This window comes from Pollachius pollachius (genome assembly GCF_949987615.1).
Source record: "Pollachius pollachius genome assembly, chromosome: 2".
Lineage (NCBI taxonomy): Eukaryota > Metazoa > Chordata > Actinopteri > Gadiformes > Gadidae > Pollachius > Pollachius pollachius.
This window is the reverse complement of record NC_136935.1, coordinates 36,731,448-36,753,869: the sequence shown is the minus strand read 5'-3', so window position 1 is coordinate 36,753,869 and position 22,422 is coordinate 36,731,448. Positions and strand designations below refer to the sequence as shown.

Sequence of the window (22,422 nt, the reverse complement as noted above, 5' to 3'; positions counted from 1 at the left end):
TCATCTAAAGATAAAAATACAATTATTCTCTTGGGGTGTATCATAATTAATTCTGACGGACTCAGTGTATCACAATATGAAAATACATTTGAAAAGCTTTGTGCATGATTGTGATATAGCCTGATCAAAGGCATTAACCACTCCAATGGAGTTACAGCCGTGCTCTTCCCCATTAGCCGTAGTGGGTGGCTGGAGCGTTGTTGACCTTGAGCATGGCACTAGGGGCCTCCGGTTGACTTCCCAACAAACTGTCACACAGATGCCTTCAGGGCCGCGGTGGAACACTGGTGCAAAAGATCCAGCGATAATCATGTGAATGACGCGACAAGTCACTGCCGCACATGCCCGTAGCACTAGGACATTAGCGTGCCCGCATCACGCAGAGACATCACACAAATGTGCAAAACACATCTCTCTCACACACACACACACACACACACACACACACACACACACACACACACACACACACACACACACACACACACAGCAAAAGGCATGAGTCTGATTCCTCTGTGTTACATCAGAGCACATGAGAAGAGAGTCATGGTGATATGGTTGCTTGACCACATAGTACATCGTACATTTTGAAGTAGTACGCAAGCGTGCCATTGACGCATTTCATTGGTGTATTGTGTTCTTTAAAAGCATGAAGGTATACCCTGGACTGTCACATGGGGTAGTGCGTCTTTCTAACACACAGACTACACACATTGTACGGGTCACTTGTTTTCTAGACAAACCTTCAACCACAAATCAGATAACCAATATATTGCTTAAAAAAACGATTTGTTGCACTGTTAGAGCCCGTCATAGTACCACTAGCCATTAGCTTAGCTGTTAGCTTAGTTATCCAGTGATCATCCTAGCCAAACCCCGGTGCACCTGCGCCTGCACCGGCCCGTACTCCACCGCCTCCCCGTCCACAGTGATCAGGCCCTTCGGGGCGTAGGGCTCCAGCCGCAGGGCCCGCACCCTGCGGTACACCAGGTGCGGGCAGCCGGTGGCCAGGTGAGTGCCCTTCTCCATGGCCAGGAACAGCTTGAGCAGCGCGGCGCGCGATATCCCCGCCTTGACATACATGAGGTGGATGACGCCCTGGTCCAAGGCGGCGTTGGGGGCGGCCAGCAGGTCTTCGGCCAGGCACGACTGGTACATGGCCAGCATGAGCACAAAGTCCTCCTCCGGGACCACCGCCCAGTTGCCGGGCACGGGCCCATCCGCGGGGGGCAAAAGGGAGTTGGCGGGGCCGTAGAGCGAGGGGGTCTCCCTCCTCTTTGTGTTGAGGGCGTTGTTGGAGCTGCAGGTGTTGCGGAAGGTGTGCTCTCCGCCGCCAGTGGGGATGGCTCCCCCCTCGGCGGCGGTGTCCCCGTCGTCGTCCGCCGGGAGGTAGGAAAGCCGGCCGCGGTAGACGCGCAGCGAGGCCAGCCTCACCAGCGTGCCCACGGTGAAGCGGGCCGCGCCCACGTGCCGGTACTTCTCGCTCTCCACGTCCACGTCGGCCACGAAGCCCCAGGCCAGGGAGAGGAAGGAGAAGAGGCGCTGGCCCGAGCCCAGGTGGATCGAGGTCAGGTCCATGCGGGACACCAGGCCCTTACACAGGATGAAGCCACAGCTAACCAGCAGCTCCTCGCTGGACACCAGCGGGCCTCTGGAGGAGCAGGAGACAGAGGGAGAAGGAACAGAGAGAGACAAAGTCAAGAAGCATTGAACAAAGCATTTTAGTGTAATATGAACCAAATATCCACTTCAAAAATCAAAAGAACTGATTTTTATCGAATCTCATAACGTATCTGATATCATCGTACCAATTATATATATTATTATGATGATATTATTAGACTGTGAAGTAGGCAGGCGGGGTGGAGCGGGATGCAGGGCCATTTATTGATATATTTATTTATCAATGTATCCAGGTGGTGCTTTGTTTCTGTGATTGTGGGTTTGGAGTTAGGATGCTCAAGTAGGTTCTGGGAGTCTCCAGTGGGATGCATGAGGCAGGACAGGGTAGGACGACTAGGCCTGCCAAAATGGCAGGCCTAGTCAGGCGACAATAAGAGCCCCATCTGGTGGACGGAGTTTGGGGTGAGAGTTCAGACAGATGGATAAATGGATAGACAACCCCCATCCCATATCCAAATCCATCTGCATGACACACACACACACACACACACACACACAGACACACACACGTGTGGCCGTCTCAAACTCTACATCAATATTCCCTAGACTTTCACCACTCCCTTTTCAAAACTTTTACAAAGATGTCAACTGGCTTTTCATCTAAGGCACTGTTGGGTTAAGAAAATAAATCATACAAAAACATGGACTACCTCGCATTCCTTTTCCTATTATAATACATCAGGATAATCACACATCACATGTGATAGATTCTTATAATTAATACATTATTCCAACAGCTTTACATTTTGGATCTACTTATATATCTGGGTGATATCTTGACCTGGGACTAGATATCCTGGTATGAACATCATATGTTAATGCTTCATTGAAGTCCGTCCAGGTCTTTTTGAAATCCTTCTCCCTACTTATTTATGTTGCAATGTTGATCAGCAACCAGCAGGGGGAGCCATTCACCAACTCAGCAGAGTTCCCCCTATACTTCCTGCAAACACTGGCTTGGTCCAACTTAAGAAACCCTGTCAGTGGAGACTCAGACCCCTAATCATTCCAGGTCCCAACAAATACGGCTTAGAACCATTGATGCCACAATGGACGCTGGCGTTCTATACAGTGTGCACGGTAACTTTCTAGGTCATTTGATCTACAAACAGCGTATAGACTCAGTGAACTTCTACATCATTCAGCAGAGAATAATACCAGATCCATTCTAGCTCTAGGGCTACCTCCGGACAAGCTGCAACTCACACAGACACACACACACACACAAACACACACTCACACCAGGGGGATCCAGAATATGTGGGTGTGAGAGAGTGTATGGGATAGATAACTAGATAGGTAGGTACATAGATATATAGACAGAGAATTAGCCAGATAGAAGAAAGATAATTAAACAAAGATGAATAGGGGAGAAAGAGATTGAACGACGAAGAGATCGAACGAGACAGAGTCACAGAGAGATAGAAAGAGAGAGAGAGCAAGAGAGAAAGAGGCAGAGAAAGAGATAGAGAGAAAGAGACAAAGAGAGAGAGAGAGAGACAGAGAGAGAAAGAGAGATAGAGAGACATACAGACAGACAGAGAGGGAGAGAGGCAGAGAGAGAGAGAGAGACAGAGCTAGCTAAACAATAGTGACTCTGGCCCCTTCCCCTCATTGTTGTGGCAGCTCTAGCAAGAGGATCTTTGTGTGATGCCAACACGTGGACCGTGCTACCTTCTCCTACCAAACACACTGCGTTGCTAAAGAAACTACCAGCTCCATTAAGGAAAGGCTGCATTGTGGGGTCCTTTAGCAACATGATCTGGAGGCACTGCTGGCCCTTGCTTGGTAGTATCATGTGCATCTGTATTTCTGACTGTTTTGAACCACCAGTGGATCACTCAGAAACAAGTGTGTAGGTTGATTGTTTAGGACATGGACGTATGAACCGATCTGTGTAAACCATTTTGTTCGATTATTTATTTGTTTACCATTACACTCGTCCATTTAATACCTCCTGCTGTAGACTTCAGCCCGTTTAAAGTAGCAAGACAGTTCATAGATGGAGCTTCCCCGTCATCACCCAATCCTACAGAAACTCAAACTGTCAAACATTTTGTTTGGGTACGTTAAGTGTTAATGAGATCAATGGAATGCATTTCTCACTCAGGTAGAAAAGTCTAGTATGCATCAGTAACCACTCCCATGCAGCGTATACCGTCTTCTAGTAAGAACAAAAGAGGTATCTGGTATCATGGAATGCAAGTGATTCATTGGGGGTGGTTCACAGATGCAGACTTCCAACCCAGGTAAAAATGCTACTGAACCAACACTTGGCGTCTGTAAATTATTGCATACCTGGAGCGGCCTGCAGTACTGGTTGGACTGGTTTTTCCCAGTGCCTATATGTGCTTTCGATAGAACAGCAGCTATGCGAACACATCCAACACCCCATTTACTCCATTGGAGTTTCTGTTAACATTGAAATGATGGACATTGAATTTGTTGAGCTAATAATCCTGGCAAGATATTCATACTTTTGCCATGTTAGAATGTAATTCAGCCTGTGCCTGCCTGTGTGGGATAAAATGTTGTTTTTTTTCTTTATAATTGTATGAAAGAATTAATAGGAACTAATCACGCGGTTCACTACTCCACTCCATGGGCCCTATCTTGCATCCGGCACAATTGACTCTCACTGGCGCATGTGTCGTTGCTAGTTTGCAACTGGCGCAGAGTGTTCTTTTCCCTCCTGTGCCACGCGTCGGTAAATTAGGGAATGATCTTGCGCCTCAAGGGGCGGTTTGGCACAAACGTTCCCTGGTGCTATTTTGCAGTTTCAGAAATCACTTGCGCCATAAACCAGGAAATACCTGGTTTAAAGCCAGTGGCGCGTTGTTCAGATGCTATTTTAAGGGTGAATGCATAATGTTGCTTGTGCACCTCGCGCATACACTTTGCTTCTCTCATCTACCTAGCCACACATTCTTGGTAAATTATTTGGGAAAGACCAGCTGATACAGCAGTAATAAGATGTACTTTTAAATCAATGCATCTGCAAACACTGTACAGCAAACACATATTTTCTTGACACAGACATCGTGTACATGCCCATAACTTTTAGGATTGATGAGTGAGTGCTAAAAAGAATGATGAATGCGGGCGCGCGTGTGTGTATGTGCAAAAGAATTAATGAATGTGTTTTTTTCCCTCCTGCGCCACGCGTCGGTAAATCTGTATAAACACACGCAAACTAAACATGTAACGCATAATACAGTCCATGACAATGTATATTAACGGTGGGACACATGCATATTAGGAAGACAAGTCGATAACGATAATGCATACAATACTGATAAGAAACAATGTTTATAATGTATTGCATGTATTGCACAGTTACTGCATATCATATGTGTGTTAAGTTTTCTTTGCCGGAATTTATTTGAGGACTTTGAGGTATTTCTGAAGTTGTGGAAGAAAACCTTATTCCATGTGTGAATAAAACTGAGCCATTTGAAGTTTGAAATTCATGTGCATCTGTCTCATCGGAGACTGCAGACGTGCTGTCAAAATATCAACTTGTCAGATTCAAATGCGCTCATGGCTCTTAAAGGGGATGGGAGATGGCACTCTCATTGGTTTATTGCACGTTACGCCAAAACAACACCTATGGGTAATTAGGCTACTTCAGACCAACCCTTTTTAGATTTGCGCCGGGCGCAAGGTAAAATAGCAACATTGCCATAGAACCGCCCACAAAGCTACTTGCGCTTGGCGCTTCTCACTTGCGTTTCAGACCGTTAAAATAGGGCCGCATGTGTGATATGTGTGTCTGAAACAATAACCCATACAATTAGTTATAGCCTATATCAGTTGTATAGGCTATATTGGAAAATTAGATAGGGGTATTCGATTGAGGGACAGGTCAACAATTGTATTATAATTGTATGAACGAAAAAATAGTATGAACAATGAGTGTGTGTCGGTTGTCTAACTTGTATTTAGTTTTATATTGTAGCATAATGAATTTGAATGATTTGTTTATGAAAAATGTAATATATTTGGTTGGTTTCAGACAAATGGAACCAACACAATTATATCTGTGATTATGAATAAATTAAGTTTGATAATCAATCGAAGTGACATATTTGTGTAAGAGAAATTTAATATAATTGAATTAGGCCTACTTTATATATTGTAAGCTATATAATATATACAGACAGAACACAGTTATATTTCACATTGGTGCTGTCATGACTTGTATACTACAAGTCACGACGGAGTGCTTCAAGCAAAGTGCTTCTATCTGGCGGAGCTGGGTTTGGATGGCGGTTCAGTGTCCATTTCATCCCTCGCCAATGAGGGATTGAGTCTTTTTATCTGGTGCAGATGGGTGCTGGCAAGGATGGGTGCTGGTGTGTTAGCGTGCTAGCGTGTGTCCGCGTGCTAGCGTGTAACCTACCCAGAGTAGTGGTGGATGGAGGCCGCCAGTGCGTTCCCTGAGCCCCCGGGCAGGATCCCCAGAGGGGTGTGGATGGCCTGCTCCCAGTCCTCCCTCTCCAGCAGACCGTTTATGACCTGACACAAACACACAGCTCAATGCCACTCCTCTTTCTATAGAGTTCAGGGACCATTTCTTTTTTTGTGTTCACCGTACAGTAGGTTCCAGCTCCGGGCTGGCATAAGAGTCAACAACAATAAATAGTAACCTCCCCGTGTGGCCGAGTGCATCAGCGCAGGCTGTACACAATGCTTACATATTTTTTTTATATTATTTTTTTAAGCAATCGTGTAAAAAACAAAGAAAAAGAAGAAGCAGATCAAACAAGTCAAAAGCCCATAGAAACTGGAAATAGATCCCCATTCTAAGACGTGCAGTGGAGCTTCCACGTGTGTGCGCGTGTGTGTGTGTGTGTGTGTGTGTGTGTGTGTGTGTGTGTGTGTGTGTGTGTGTGTGTGTGTGTGTGTGTGTGTGTGTGTGTGTGTGTGTGTGTGTGTGTGTGTGTGTGTGTGTGTGTTTACTATGATAAGGTCAGTGATTGTGTTGTGATTGGCCCGCTGGTCAGTAGAGAACATGAAGGTGGAGGATGACGAGCAGAGAGGGCGGGGCAGATCTTAGTTCCACCAGCCTCATTTAGGCAACGTTAAGATTCCGTGTGGACAAATGCCATGGTAACAAAAGTGATGGATACATCAGCAAAGGCCCTCGCTGCACATCACACACACACTAGAGGGAGCCCCTCCGAAGTGTCAAGCTGTTTACGGCAACGCCGGCCAGATTCAACTCTGGCGAGGGCCAAAGGGAGCAACTTACCAACTTGCTAACTCTCCCTTCAGCCCTCAGGGAACATTTGCAACTCAGATTGAAACAAGAAAACCACTAAAGGCTTGGCTGTGCTCATACCGTCTACAGCAGGGTAGCCAACCTGGGCGCCCACAGGGACCAGGTGAGATCCCCGCAGGGCATGGTCTTAAAATAGCACCAGTCACCATGGAGCTCCGTCTAAAATATATTCTTATCATTAAAGGTGAACCGTGCAACTTTCTTCATCAGGAAGTTTTTTATCAAACAAGTAGCCCTTGGTAAATAAGGTGGGTGACCCCTGGTTACAGCCACAAACAAGTGAACATTACGCTATGATGTACATACTGGTAATCTCAGCAATTAAAGTCAAACATTTACATGAATTGGTTGCAAAAGTGAAATAATGAAATAGACCCTTATAAACCCGACTATGAGGCGACGAAATGGTTCGGCCATATCACGCATCAACTACTTTTCCCATTATGATTAACATGGGGGATCAGGATGGGACCACACTGTCAGGTCTATTGGTTCATGGTGCATCATGTTTCATATCTTCTTTATTTTTTAAAGGAAGATATACAATGGCATAAAGGAAGTCCATTCATGTGAGGGCACAAGAAAAAAAGACAAGAAATGGAGCATTTGATGCTGAAGTGAGCCTTCCCTGGCTTTGTTAAGATAAAAGAATAATAAACAGTTACCCCCCTAGTGTGTGCATGTTTATCCATGCAAGCCTCGGCGTGCGTGTGTGTGGACCCACAAGCATGCGTGTTTGGACCCAAATGCATGCGTGTGTGTGCGTAGGTGGACCCAATAGCATGCATGCGTGTGTGTGTATAAGTGGACCCACATGCATGCGCGCATGCGTCTGTGTGTCTGCGTCTTTGTCTACAAGTCTGTGTACCTCGTAGAGTAATCCGTCTCCTGAGATGATGACCAGGGCGTCCCACTGGCTGAGGTCAGCCTCCCGTACCAGCTCTCTGGCATGGTTCTTCCGCTCTGCACACAAGCGCACACACACACAAACACACACTTTATGTGGAACCTTTTTTTGCAGTGAGTTCATTGCGCTCCATGCATGCAAAAAAAAAAAATCACGTTTAAATGCGTCTTATTTCTTTAGGCTTTTTGATTTTTCTTCCCCACACAGTCACACTAGACCGCTTCGGTTAGATAATGAAAGAGGCCCCCAGGCGAGAGAGTGGACATCCCTCCTGATGAAGTGAGTTATCACACTGCCAATAAGATCACTGTGTTCCACTCCTGAATTATCCCACAGCACTCAGTCAAATGAGCCAGCTTCACAATGGCTGATCCGCTGGAAGGCTCTCAACTATACAAATACGCCGCAAATCAAGTGCAACCATCACCTTCAAAGGCAACATGATACGCAAGCCACACACACACACACACACTACAGTTTTAAGCATTTTACAATTGCATTACTATAACTGCATTTTACTATTTGTTTGTTTACTCACGGAAATATAACACTCAATACAGCCAACAGTGCGTGACCTGTCACTCACCACTGAACAGCTTCGAGTGTGTGCGTATGCATTCCTGTGTTTGTCATAGGGCCTGCAGGGTGTTTTGTTTTGTGGCGGCGTCTCTCTGGTTTTATCTCCCTCTTTCTATCCTCTCTTCTTCTTTTCGTCTCAAGGTGAAGAGGGCATTCCGCCAGTCGTGTGCACCAGACCATAACTGCATCCGTCACAACTCTCAAGTTGTTTCATCAAAGGATATCTCTCATCTCGGTACTTCTCGACCAAAGGTTCTTGCGTAACCCGTTATGTGTAGTGATAATTATGACCCCTCATTACGTGACCCCTCCTACTTTAATATCTACCAACTTGGACGCCGAGAGGTTGTTTTGTGGGCATTTATTAATATTAATGAAGCCCTTGCAGGCTGATTGGCTGGTTGTTCTGGTAGTGTAGCCAGGTCTTGCTGTGCTATCGGATGCCCTGTACGGCTGCATTATCAGTGTGAGTGGAGGATACATTACGGAGGCTGCATTATAGTGATGGTTGTGTTGATCTTGAGAATGAGGGCAGAAGGGAAACGTAGGGAGATGTGCGCGCGTGTGTGTGTGTGTGTGTGTGTGTGTGTGTGTGTGTGTGTGTGTGTGTGTGTGTGTGTGTGTGTGTGTGTGTGTGTGTGTGTGTGTGTGTGTGTGTGTGTGTGTGTGTGTGTGTGTTTGGTGTTCTACCACTGTCCTCTACTAAGTACTACTTTTTTCTATATCTATCCTAAGGATCAACGCGACAGAGCCCCGGTCTTAGTGCGTTGTGGTCTGAACCGGTTCATCTTGCTCCACAGCAATGGCTTTTCTGGACCGCTCTCAAACAGCTGTAGTCTAGGGTTGGCTCGCCGCCAGCCAGTGGTCGCACACGACCACTTCCTGTTGAAAAGGGTTCGAATGGGCCGAGCCCGGGACACGTCGGTACGAGCCATCGAGGTTGAGCAGGCTAAAGTATGTGGGCAGTCGCTGTGGTCTGTTGGGTGCTCTGTCTTTAGCGGAGGAGAGACGGTCATAGCCCCAGGATTAGCCTACCTTATTGGCCGATGCGATTCATGTGATTTTGTGAAACGCCCAACTCCCATTGGAATTCCCCTTGTTCACTGCATTGCTGGGGTTATGGGTTTCTTTTTGGCGGAAAATGTGTCCTCCCTGGCCTGAGGGCCGTCATAAATAGCCTGAGTGACGGCATTATGCTGACACTTATGTAACCACGCTGAACTGCTTCCTTTTACACTCATGTTAGTGCATTTGATTTTGCCCTGTTGGGGATATCGTAAGCATTTGGTGGTGTTTGATTTGTCGGCCTGAGTCGTGGGTACATCCACAAACGTTCATTCAAAGGTGAACTCCTTAAGTACACCTTTACTTCACATGCTTTGGATAACTGCCTCATACCAGTCGACTGCCTCAGCCGCCTTAGAGTGAAGGTCATAATACAAGATGGAACAACGCCACCAATCAAACACGAAAAGTCGGATTTGATCCCTTGAACTGTGGGCGACATGAACTGTGGGAGACATGACCATGACGTGTGGTGCCTCCCACATTTCCTTAACATTAAACATCTCCCTCAACAGGAGGGTCACTATATAAAGCAAACGTGAATCTTCTTCATCTAGGATCCGGTAGCTCTGCTGTTCATGCGCACTTGTACCCTTTTATGATGGACGGACCATTTTTAATCAGAGTTAAACTTTTTATGATGATGTCATGTGACGTGTTGTGTACTGAGCGATCAGCGAACATAAACAGCACACTCTTGGAATGTGATGTACTGTACATGTGTCTTAAAAGGTGGTTTGCTTGTCCACAAGGGATTGTGTAGCAACCCAGTTTCCCCCCTTGGGAATACATAGAGTTTACCTGATCTATAAAGGTTTCTTCCCTCGGGTGGTTTGGCAGGTAGTGGTGTCAAGGGACCTCTCGACCCATGCAGGCCCTCCCTCTCTCTGGGAGTGAATCCAGAAATGCTACAACTTGTTTCAACTGTCACCGACTATGTGTTATGTTGTTGGGAAATATTGGAACAATCTTTCTCTGAGAGATAGTTTTTCATATGGACCATCTGACTCTGAAGGGAAGTGCTTTGAACTGCATGTAGATTGGAGGATTAAATATAGGTTCAAGCATAGCATTGGATTCATTGCCTGGCTTGAACCCAGATTTGAAATTCTCCCTTTCTCTATCTCTCATAAATTATGTATGTCTTGTCACTTCACTATCCCATGATACTCCTCTTTCCTGCTAGGAATGACGCTTAATGATGCCTAACACAGCAACAGCATACTCAGAAGACTAGACAAGTTATATTTGATCATGAAATAAAGGGCATATGCAAGAGTGTAAGACCTCTGCATGCATGTGGGTCAGCAACACTTGATCAGACTAATGAGTCCAACAGCAGCATAAAAGAGGATTTAACCGACAAATATGTTATCGGATGTGGCAAGTGTGCGCACGCATGATGGTTAATCTGTGAGTGACACGAGAGAGAGACATTAATACACAGCAGACTGCTTTGTGTGCACAGTGACACCGTGAGAGTCACTGTCTGTGCAATTATGCGCGTTCTTTACTTGAAATAATGCAAATGTTTTTGCCAACTTGGCGATCCAAGTATTATTTAAGCAAAGAATAAAATACTCGTATTTCTCTTTCCCCCCCACCCCATCCCTATGATATATTTAGTAGCTTCTGTGTTCATTCCAAAAGCATCCATTTTGTTGATTAGTCGTTTGAGATCTTTACCTCATGGATGCATTTCTGGTCGGCTCACGTTTTCAGAGTCACTGTGATCAGGTTTCTCGCTGCACAAACCTGAGAGCAGATCTATTGTGGTGAACAAGAGATCAACGTGTGTGTGTGCGTGAGTGCGTGCGTGCATGCGTGTCAACTCACCGGTGATGAAGTGTGTGTGTGGGACCCCGGCCTCGTGGAGCATGCGCTGGACGGGTCCGTTGTACAGCGCCAGGGCCTGGCCCTTCCCGCTCTGCGGATTCACCAGGAGCATGACCCTGCATGGCCGCCGTACCTCGCTCAGCAACACCCCTACAACGCCGCACAGAGAGAGACGCATCAAAAACACAGCTATGGAGAGGCTGCCGCGTAGTAGAGTTTAGATTCTCTGCCCCGAGACCGACTGATATTTCCCAGCACTATCCTCGGGCCGGGTCGGGCCGGGCCTTTGATCGAGCGTTTGTGTTTTTTTTCTTTTTTTAATCATTGCTTTATTGGCCTAATCTGAGGAGAAATCTATGCCATAAACAGAAATATTATAGGCCTATATATATTTAGCAGAGTAGGCCTAAGTTACAAATGTGTACAAAGTTACACAAAGTAAAAAAATATATAAAAACACACCACACATGTTGCAGTGTCTCCTTCACTCACACGCATCACAACGGGCCTGCTGTGCTGTGCAACTAGTTCCTTCTCGTTTATTGTCAGTGTTCATCATTGTTCACGTTTCTTCATTCCGATTTTTTGCAATCAATTCCATTTTTGAATAAACAAACAGCGCAGTTACATGCTTCGACCTTGTTGCATTATTTATTAGATAATTCTTAACAGATTTCTGTAGTTCAAACAACTCTGAATTGTATTTGAGAACGTCAGATATAACAGCCCATGTATTAAAAAAAATGTCGGGTTGAAATTGGGCACGTTAATGCGTCGGGCCAGGCCGGGCTCGGACAGACCGTGCATGGGCTCGGGGCGGGGCAGGCTTGATTTTCTGGGCCCGATTCAAGCTCTACCGCGTAGGGAGAGAATGGGGAAATGAGCAACAATAGGTAAGAACATGCTTGCATGCGTGTAAGCAGACGCCGAGAATCAAGACGGTACAGTCTCAAGTTTCAGTTATACAAGCGGCCAAACCATCACCTGTTGAATACTGATCAACTTTAACCCCTGCATTTCCCTCAGTCCTCCCATCAGCCACATTGCCTAGCAACTCTGTCGCAGCGATGGCTAGGATCACACACACACACACACACACACACACACACACACACACACACACAGGAATGTGGGTGGAACCCATGGGCAGTGATCACAATAGATACCAAGTATTAAATACACAGAAGTGTATTAAAGAGATCCAATACAACCCACAGCAAGGAACTTGAATACAGACCAACCAGGTGTTAATCACAATGTGAAAGGATAAAGCAAAAACTCATTCTTGCAATGAGGGTGCGTTTGTGACAGTAAACTACTTACGTACATGAAAAAATCATAAAAAAGTTAAAGTACAACAGAGATGTTGGCTGGTTCACAATCCTAGTTTGATAAATAGGTTTAGTTTAAGACTTCCTGGAGATAGTAAGCAGAAAGTAGGGAAGCTGTACAAAGTGAGAAACCTAATGGGCTGGACCTTGTACTACTGGTTTTTGTGGTATAGATGGGACAATAGTGGAGAAAAATGAGTCAACTGTACACAGTTGAGCTTATTCCTGACTTGCAGGTTTTTGACACAGGCTTGTGTTTCAATTCACTTTAGGGAGCTAACAGCGATACTGGAGGTCAAAGTTTCTCTCTGGCGACAAGCACACATCAAGCACACGCTCCTCTGAACCACCTGAGGCACAGGGCGTCGTCTCTCAGATCCTCTGTTCAAACTCACAAACAGCTGTCAGATTGGTGTTGGCAACAGGCTTTTGGATGTTTGGCGTCTAATATTCTGTGTCGCGGTCAGAGCAGGGAGGGATTGTTGTGTTTGATAGGTTTAGAGATCCCCCCCCATATGAACCCGATGGCGGCAAGCATTACCGGGCTGATGTAAATTCCCAAGTGTCAGAGCATAAGCTTCAAAACTGAACTTAAAACATCTTTGAGATAACACAAACATGAATCAACAACAGTTTGTGTAGCTGTAATAAACTATGTTAAAATGATGACTTCCAAAACGAGAATTTGGCTTATTTAGCAAGCAGTTAAAGCAACACTATTTTGTTCCAAATAACTTTCTTCATCCGCTTTTTCAAATCAGTTGTGCGGTCATTGTCCAGGGCTACCTGTATCGTCGCGCACGGCCCCAGGGAGGAAGAACTTAGATTCAGATCAAACACCGATCTACTAAATGATTGTGTCACTGCTCTGGTCTGACCCTGAGAAGGATAACAAAAGAAAAAAAAAACAAATCCTGAACCAAGCTTGGATTCCTATGTTGGATACAACGTCAGAATCACAAATCATATTACGTGACGCAATGGTGTGTGCTTATGTCAATTTAAGATTAAGGTTGGTTAAGGTTTAACTTATTGTTTTATTTTTGGTAATGATAGATCCAAAAGGTGTATCAGGAGGTCAGCAGTAGTCTGGCAATCAGGTTTTAAGGTATTGAAAGAAGATAAATCACGGGTAACTGTTATCTTATCTCCTCAAAAATGAGCAAAGCTTTTGCTATAACCACAAAGCGTTTAACATTAACTTAATGAAGTTAATGTTCTGGGTGAAACATGGAGACGAGTCATCCAAACAGGGGCGTCAGTTGAGTTGCCGAAGGAGCACAACCATTTCGAAGTAAAACGAATCAGAGTTGTCAAAGTTGGTACACTTAAAGAAACCACATGTCTCTAAAAAGTAAAGTACCCCTTTGGCGACAAGGGGGGCTATAACTGGAATAAAAAAAAAATAATCAGCCCCATTTTTCAATAAATGCCAAGTCCAACCCAGAAACCTCAAAATATTCTTCACAAAATGCACATGCGGTGACATGTCCAGTTAATTACGCACCAACCCCCACCCCCCGACCCACACCCACACTTTTAATTAACGTGACAATCACTAGTAATGTTATCAATAATCAGTTTCAACCACTGATGGTTGAAGAGGTGAAGCAGTGAAGTAATACTGGTGAAAGACAAAGCCAGGGCGGAGAGGACGTCTGTGTAAACAACGTCAAATGACATAGTACAATAAGCTGGAAGGCCATTCTTTTATTTGATGAACTACAGATCAAGTGTTTTAGATGGGATCATTGTTGCACAATGGTAGCTCTAGGCCTCCGTAGAATCGCTGAGCACCGGCCCAATTCCACCACTGGTCTCACGGCTAGTGTAATCTTGATAGAAACACACGCATTCAAACATGCCCCCTTTTCACCACGGGACCCGGTACACTTTTTACCTACAAGTCCATGCAACTGACTGACACTGTATAGAAAATGTACCGACTGGATAGGTGTGTTTATAGTGAATAGAGAGACAAAGAAAAAACCAAGCATTTTTTGCGGTTCTTGCGTTTTGTTTCTAAATCTTCCAACACCATCTGAGCCAAGACCAACAGCGTTCAATCCACTCTGGAGGATCTGTTATGTATCCCGTCGCCCCGGGTTCAGCACAGAGTTCTGACCTCACGGTCTGTGGCGCACTCCATTGACACAATACCACTTAATGGACACCCGTCCGGATCTCATTGCAGAAGGGCCTTTCATCTTCAGTTTCTGCCGGGTTTTTGGGTTTTCAATCGATTAATTCCAGGTGTGACGTTCACATAAATCACAGATAAAGCCAGACATGAGCCAAAACAAGAAGGTGCAAGTCAACTTTATTGTAACCAGACGGAAACGTGGACAGGACACTGCAATCGATGTGGCATGGCCTGGGGAGATATAACTCTGGCTCAGGGTGGCCGCTGACTCTGTTTCAACTTTTGAGTAGAGATATGCTGTTAACCATATAAGGGCATACGGCAATCTCTTTTTATTCTTTTTCTTACAGAAGAAGGAAGAGCTGTTTTTCTTTGGTAATTCAGTTACTATGGTGATGGCTGGGCCACTATTTGAATCCTGAGATATAAAAAAATAATAATAATTGTTTGAAAGCCGTTCAGGGCGGCCGTAACGGAGAATATGATTTATGCGTTTCTTCTGAGACAAACTCTCAGGAGCGGTGGAACATATCTGGTTTAACGACAGGGGGGTATCCAACGCTACGTAAAACCTGTCCGATAACCCAACAAAGTAGCACCTAGGAACATCATAACCCACTGCTTGGGCATCTCGACGAGAGACAATGACAGGCTACTGAGATGAAGCTCCACTAAGCTCCACACCTCAAACACACCCGAGCGGTCCCAGTCTTTCATCGCTCCCTTCACAGGTGTCCCGTTTCTAGCCTTGGGAGCTTGGGCTCTGGGAAGCACTGCAGAGATCTTAATGGAGTAATGACCGTGTGGCTCTCCCAGCAAAGGAAACAGCCGCTCAAATTAAAGGGGAATGGGGGGGGGGGGAGATCTCTGGAAATACACCCATTGCCTGTGGTGGTGGTGTGTGGTAATAGCTGCCTCACTTTGGGACAATGTGACAAAAACAGCTATTCTGCTGACATGACCAGATATCTGGAGGAAAAGTGCTGTTTGAGTAGCTGATTCAATGCCCGCCATCATTGGGAAGGCGAGATTAAGAAAAATAAGAACGGATTATAATGCATATGCTAAAAAAAGTTAGCACTTAATCTCTTGTTTATATTGCAGTACTTAAAGCTATTTGCTTATTTGATCAATTGTATGTAGTCTAATAATTGTTGTACTTTCTAGGTTAGATCTTTATTGTTGAATGCATGTCGCTTTGTTTGGACCAAGAAGTGAGCTAAATAAATCGAATGTAATTGAACATAATAACAATTTCCAATGTATAAACAAACTGTACAGTCTTCTGAGTGGCTGGGACAGTAGTCCAGAAACCACTAAGTTTCTCATGTGGGATTCATTGAATTATGCATTGATATTATTTTTCCCTGTATCCTTATTCGTTGCTCAAATTCAGACCAATGCTCTATGAAGACTTAGGCGATCACAATTCGCACACAAAGCAGATCAAAGTACCAACAGAACAGTACATCTCCATCACCATAAAACATACATACAAACATACAATAGCATATGTGTCATTATTCCTGTGGGACCCAGAGTCATATCAGTGTTTCCCCCAGGAAATGTCTTAGTCAAGGTGGTCGAGGAGCAGGGGGGCGCTGCCGTTTCAATTCCATTCAAAAAGCTTTATGGCACGACTATTGTTGTGAACAGTATTACCAATCCATTATTTATCTTTATTCTTTGTACCTGATGGAAGTATGTTTCCATACCCTACGAGAGTATTTGTACTTTGTTAATGCATAATAATTAAAAAGATTAATAAAAAAAGTATATATATATTTCTTTTTTTATACATTGGTAGTCAAGGCGGGGCCCTATTGTTGTTAAGGCAGCCGCCTTAACCATACAATGCTGCGGGAAACACTGCATATCAATCAAAATGTCCAGCCTTATGACTAGTAGGTAACGTTTTGTCATTCAGTGTCAATGGAGATAGCATCAGGGGACTCAGAAATAGGTACGTCTTTAGAAGGGCATATGCTTCCACAAAGTTTGAGTGCCTTGTGACGTTTCAAGCTTGTTGGTAATTGAGGAATGTGGGTGTATTGTCTGAGATTAAATAGCTGTGGTAATTGGGGGCTGTATGAAGCGCTATGGCTTGCTTCACCAGCTTCAATAGGTCCCTCAGCTGGCATCATTATAAAACACTTGGGGCCGTTTGCTCTCTGACTTGCCCATGTGGAGTTAAATGTGTGCTAACTGATTTGACCACTTAATTTGAGTGTGTGCGTGCGTGTGTCAGTACAGAAATTATCAACATCCTTTGCCCCTAACCTTACTAAATGATTACTGAAAAATCCACTTCCCCTTGCTGTCCACTCTCAGTTCATTTTAAACCAGGCGGTCTGTGTATTGACATAAAGATATTTTAAAGATAACAAACTGGACTGCAACTTAACTTAACTACCACCAACATCAATTATGCTATTTAAACACATCCACTGGCAACAACTTGATGACAAGGGCCTATACTAGATACACATAAGGGAGTACTGGTCCTATAACGGCCATTTTGATAAAAAGGTGTTGCCTCGTTGTAGTTAGCATTAAGCACTGATCGCACTGATATCGACCCTACTGAGAGTTTGGCATTACTCACAACTGTCAATGGAAGAATGTCACTGAACAGCCAATGACATGATAAACACTTCAAATTAGTTTCACATTCTTGTTAATTAGGTTGAAGTGCTACTGATTACCCATGATGGAGCAACAAACCCCTTACCCAAGTTGCACGTACACAACCAACATATTACCAATTCACCATGGCAACCCTGTTTTACTTGAACAATTGTATAAAATGCCCCAAAAGCCTTATATATATTTACATATTATAAAGCCTTATAATGCATTAAAGCATGTGCAAACAATACCATATTACAGTGCTCGAGTAGCTCACATTCAAACTTTCCCACCAGGCTAACCTTGACAACATCACAGATAATGCAGTATTGCACAATTCAAAGCACACATTGCAGGGGAAATCCTATGATCCTTTCCTAAAGACTTGCTTCAGTAAAGTATTTTACCTACAGTAAAATGATGCCTTATCTTTTTGTAAAGGTGAATTTCTGTGTGTGTGGAAGCCATGGTGTTGTGCGTGTTTCTGCCCTGTTTTTGAATGAGCTGAACCACGGGGGGGGGGGGGGGGGGGAGCAGAAGGAGAAGGAGTACGGAGGTTGTGGTGAACTGTCTGAAGAGCTATATTGAGATGAAAATGAAGGGCGAGACGAGCGCAACAAGAAAGAAGAGCTTGTGGGCGATGCAAGTCAGTTTAACATAAGATGAGACCGAAGTCTCATCGCTAACTGCAAAAGCCCAACGGTCTTACTGACAAACAAATAGCCTCCCGTCCAGTTGTTCCCCTTTCGTTGTAGTGCTTACTAAACTACGGCACCGTGTTGTTTTAACCAGCCTCTTCAGGGTTTTCCCCCGTATAAGTCTACTTTTTGCTCTGCACGCAAGCATCACACCCTCTGTGAACCAAACACATCAGTGAAGGAGGCCAACGCAGACATTTAAAATAAACCTCTGACTTCATGGGCAGGAAATGGACTGCCCACCATGAGATACGACCACAACCACATTTCCCTCCCCTAGGAGGAACCCAGGGACTCCCTTTGAGAGACCCAGTGGCCAATCAGTCGGTGAATGGATTGTTTTATCATAGGCGAGCGCTTCAGAGGGAAGCACGCTCTGCAGCATTTTTATGCACGGCTACAGAATACATGTAGCCATGTCAATATCTGTATAGCAAAGACAAATGAACGCAGCAGCAGAGTAAGTTGCAATACCATATAGCAGGCAGTATCACGATATCAGGTCATAATGATATTTTTATGACATTAGGCTGTTTCAACTCGGAAAGAAATGTAGCATAAGCCTGTCTGACTGAATATGGCATAGTATCAGCGGGAGGGCATCTTCTTTGATGTGGAGTTGTAGCGCTTTCCAAGTGCGACAGCAGTGCCCCCCTTCAGAAGATGATGAATGACGGAGATAGAAATACAGACAGAAACAGAGAGAGAGAGAAGTCTGACAAGGTTGAAAATGTAATTCAGAGTTACAGAGCGATAGAATAGGAGACAGAATGAAACGGGTCGCACACCAGAGACACAAAGACCTCTGGCACTCTCCACAAAGCTTGAGCTTTGCCTCACAATTGTCATTTATATCCATTGTGGATGGGGATTTAAGCAGAGTAAATTAATGTTTTGTCCATCCTCTGATACAAAGAGAGAAAACACACCCACACACACACACACACACACACGGTTGTTTAATTAATTACTAGAGGTAGGTCTGCCCTTGCTTGTGCAGGTTGTATGTTATTGGCCCTATTGTTCTGAGATCAATAATCCCCCGTCAGCCGCGGCCGATGGCATCTTGATCTAATGCTCTCTAGCAAAGGAATGAGATTCATTCGGGGCTCTTTTGATCCTGGCTCGACATTAAGTATGCAGCTCATTTCTGATTTGATCACAGCAGCATTCAATGGTAATATAATGGTGGATTGTATATTTCAATATAAAGCAGATGTCCTCATCGTCTGCAATTTGAAGATGATGCACAGTGTGTTACATTCTAAACGGTTTTCATGCCTCATAGGCCAGAGGCCTTTAGACCTTCATTAGTCTTGGCAAACATCATGAAACTGGCTTTTCTGTGTGTGTGTGTGTGTGTGTGTGTGTGTGTGTGTGTGTGTGTGTGTGTGTGTGTGTGTGTGTGTGTGTGTGTGTGTGTGTGTGTGTGTGTGTGTGTGTGTGTGTGTGTGTGTGTGTGTGTGTGTGTGTGTGTGTGTGCAATAGCCATCTGAGCGAGACAATTGTTTATTGAAGGTGTTAACCCAAAAAGAGGTGATGTCTGCATTATGTTTGACTTGGTGAAAATAAAAGCAAGTGTAACATGTTGTGCAATTCAAGCACTCAAGCACTTGTTGCACAAGGAGGAAAGGCTAGCCACACAAAGGTGGAGCTGTTTAGAGGTACTGTGCAGCGGGTCAAGTGTAAGGTAACACCAACAAGAGGACTTGTTCAGGGAAGGTATATTCAAACCAAACTGTAGGGAGTAAGCAGGTCAAGCAGGTAATAAATTCATACAGATATTTTTTCATCAACAAATCACTGGTGGGGATTGACCCCTTGATTGTGTTTCCCACCATTTGTGTAAAAAGCTGACTTTGGGGGAGAATTTGGGTATACCGTTTTCCCTGCTGGAAAAATGTCAAATTCCAATAACTGCATGGTCATGGATAGGATTGAATTAAATGTAGAAATAGGTTAATCTTCCTATTAGCAACATATTGCAAAAATATATTCTCCACTTGAAGCCACCACGTTTAAATAACATGGGCGTGTGAAGGGAATGCCTTTAGCTGCTCAGGGCCAGGAAAGTGGTCATGTATGATGTATGGTTTGAGTGTGCCAAAGCAAATGAATTAGAGAACCTGTTTACCCTAACCCTTAAATACCAAATGTATTTCTACACAATGGGGAAATGCTATGAAGGTCATAACGTGTCCTCAACATAATGTCATCAAGTCAAGAATAAGTTTGTACAGAAAAAAAACATACGTGAGATTCCTTATCTAACCCCCTCAATTAGACTATGAGTGATGATTGTCATTGGACAGGTCTGTCATTATCAAACATTTGTATGGGCTATTGTTTTCGCCTTGAGAGTGATAACATACCGGCTAGTGTGCATCATGCTTTAATGATGCGGCTCCTTGTATGTCCGGGGCTAATGTTTCATTCATTAGAGATGAGTAAAAGGAAACCATCCGAGAGATGCGTTAGGGTTTGAGCTAAAGTCTAGCTACCAGTTCCAAAAGATCCATTAACCTAGTTACTGAATAGGATGGAGTTACCTTTAAAAACAGTAAATTAAAAGAGCAGAATACACCTGATACAAATGGAAAAGTGCGCAAAAAGTAGAGTGCCTTAATGCAACAAACTAGGACCTCCATTGGCCATAATTTAGGTCTTAATAAACCCAATGAACAATAACATAGAGTTAATTTGAACTTAAACAGGTTACTCACCGTCTCTGGAGGGCTGCAGGTGTCCCATGCGCTGTCGGATCGTTCGAGCCCATTTATCCGCCTCTTCCAGGTTAGCGCGCGGGTCCTGGACCGACGCGACCTGGAAACACTGCTCCACCCGCTGCCTCGACACACTGGTGGACATCCACCGCCTCTTCAACGGATAAAAGTAGACCGAAAAGTATGCCCCCGAGTCTTCGTTGTCATCTTCCCGGTAAGACCGAGCACCGACGCAGTCCTTTAAATTGAACGTTTGCCGGCTCCGCCCGAGGACAGGTGAGGGCGCGAGGAGCTTTTGGACCGCGAGGTCCGTCTCGGTCAAGCTGACGACGAACTTGACTTTTGGGTCGTCCGCGGCGAGGAATTCACCGTACAGGACCACCTGGCTGCTGTCGTTTATTAAAGACGGGTCCACCTTCTTCGGTTCCATCTCGAGCTGACGGGGAGACGATCCGCGGACCGGTGCACTTTGGTCCGGGACGACGCTGCGCGCACACTCATATACCACCCGAGCGCCTAGGATGTCAGACTCAACAAAGCAGCAGCGTGCACAACTGCGTTTAGGAGCTCCACCGCCGTTAATCATTTGGTTTGCTCGTGTGTAAAGGTAGAAAATGTCGCTCTCTAGTGGCCCAATGGAAGAATTGTCGAGTAGATGAGAATAAAGAAATAATTTATTATTTTCCTCGTTGCAGTTACAAATCCAAATATTTTGGACCTCATTCGCAAATTTGGATATATTCTGTAGGGGTATCGCATGAAAATGTAGCAGGACAATGTGGACTTCAAAATAACATGTTTGGAACTGACTTTAACGATGAACCAGCAGTCCATCCGTAGCTCCGGGCGCGCTGGTGGTCATCAGCCAACATGCGCCCCCACAAACTATCCATAGAGCAGGTGATGCTAGTTCTGAGGATCCAGTGAGCAAGTATCAAGGCTCCAACAATTAATGCGAGCGCTCAAGTTGTCGTGGTAAGCTATCTACATCTGTATGGACTTTCTCCTTCTAATTCATTATTCTGTCTGTTTTAGCGTCTTGCGGGGACTCCAACTGGATGCATGGCATGTCGCAGTGACTGCAACTGAATGTTTGGTAATAGACATTACTTTTATAAACTAAACATTTCAAATGTTTTGCATGTATGTACGTCAATTATGGCACCCATTGCACTCCTGATAATCCCTTGAAGGAGGGATTCCCCACTCTGCGTCCCTTCTCAAGATTTCTTCCTTGCTGCTATGGGAGTTGTATTGGTGGGCTAGGGTCTTGGGGTGGCATAAATATATGTCCTTTTAAGCCCTTTGAGACTGTACCTGTGACTAATGTGGCAATACAAATACAATTGAATTACACAATTGATCTGATGAAGTCATCGTTATGATCTTTCTTGGTAAATGTATATACACATTATGACATACAACAAAGAACGTAGGCCTATATTATTGAACAAAAAAAAACATAGCCTAAGAATATATTAGAAATGGTAGTATTTGCCCATAGGCTACGTTTCGAAATGCTCATTTATTCGGAAATATATTTTC

At 44.6% G+C, this 22,422-nt stretch overlaps 1 protein-coding gene across 1 annotated transcript; it reads right to left on the bottom strand.

Annotated features, from left to right (window-relative positions):
- Positions 1-849: 849 nt before the first annotated feature.
- On the bottom strand, positions 850-21,307 carry LOC307071676 (sphingosine kinase 1-like; the record flags this gene model as incomplete). Its single annotated transcript, XM_079730734.1, has 5 exons — positions 850-1,651; positions 6,086-6,201; positions 7,836-7,930; positions 11,355-11,504; positions 20,878-21,307. The coding sequence occupies 5 exons, from the start codon at positions 21,305-21,307 to the stop codon at positions 850-852; spliced, it is 1,593 nt and encodes a 530-aa protein (XP_079586860.1).
- Between the last annotated feature and the right edge of the window lie 1,115 nt (positions 21,308-22,422).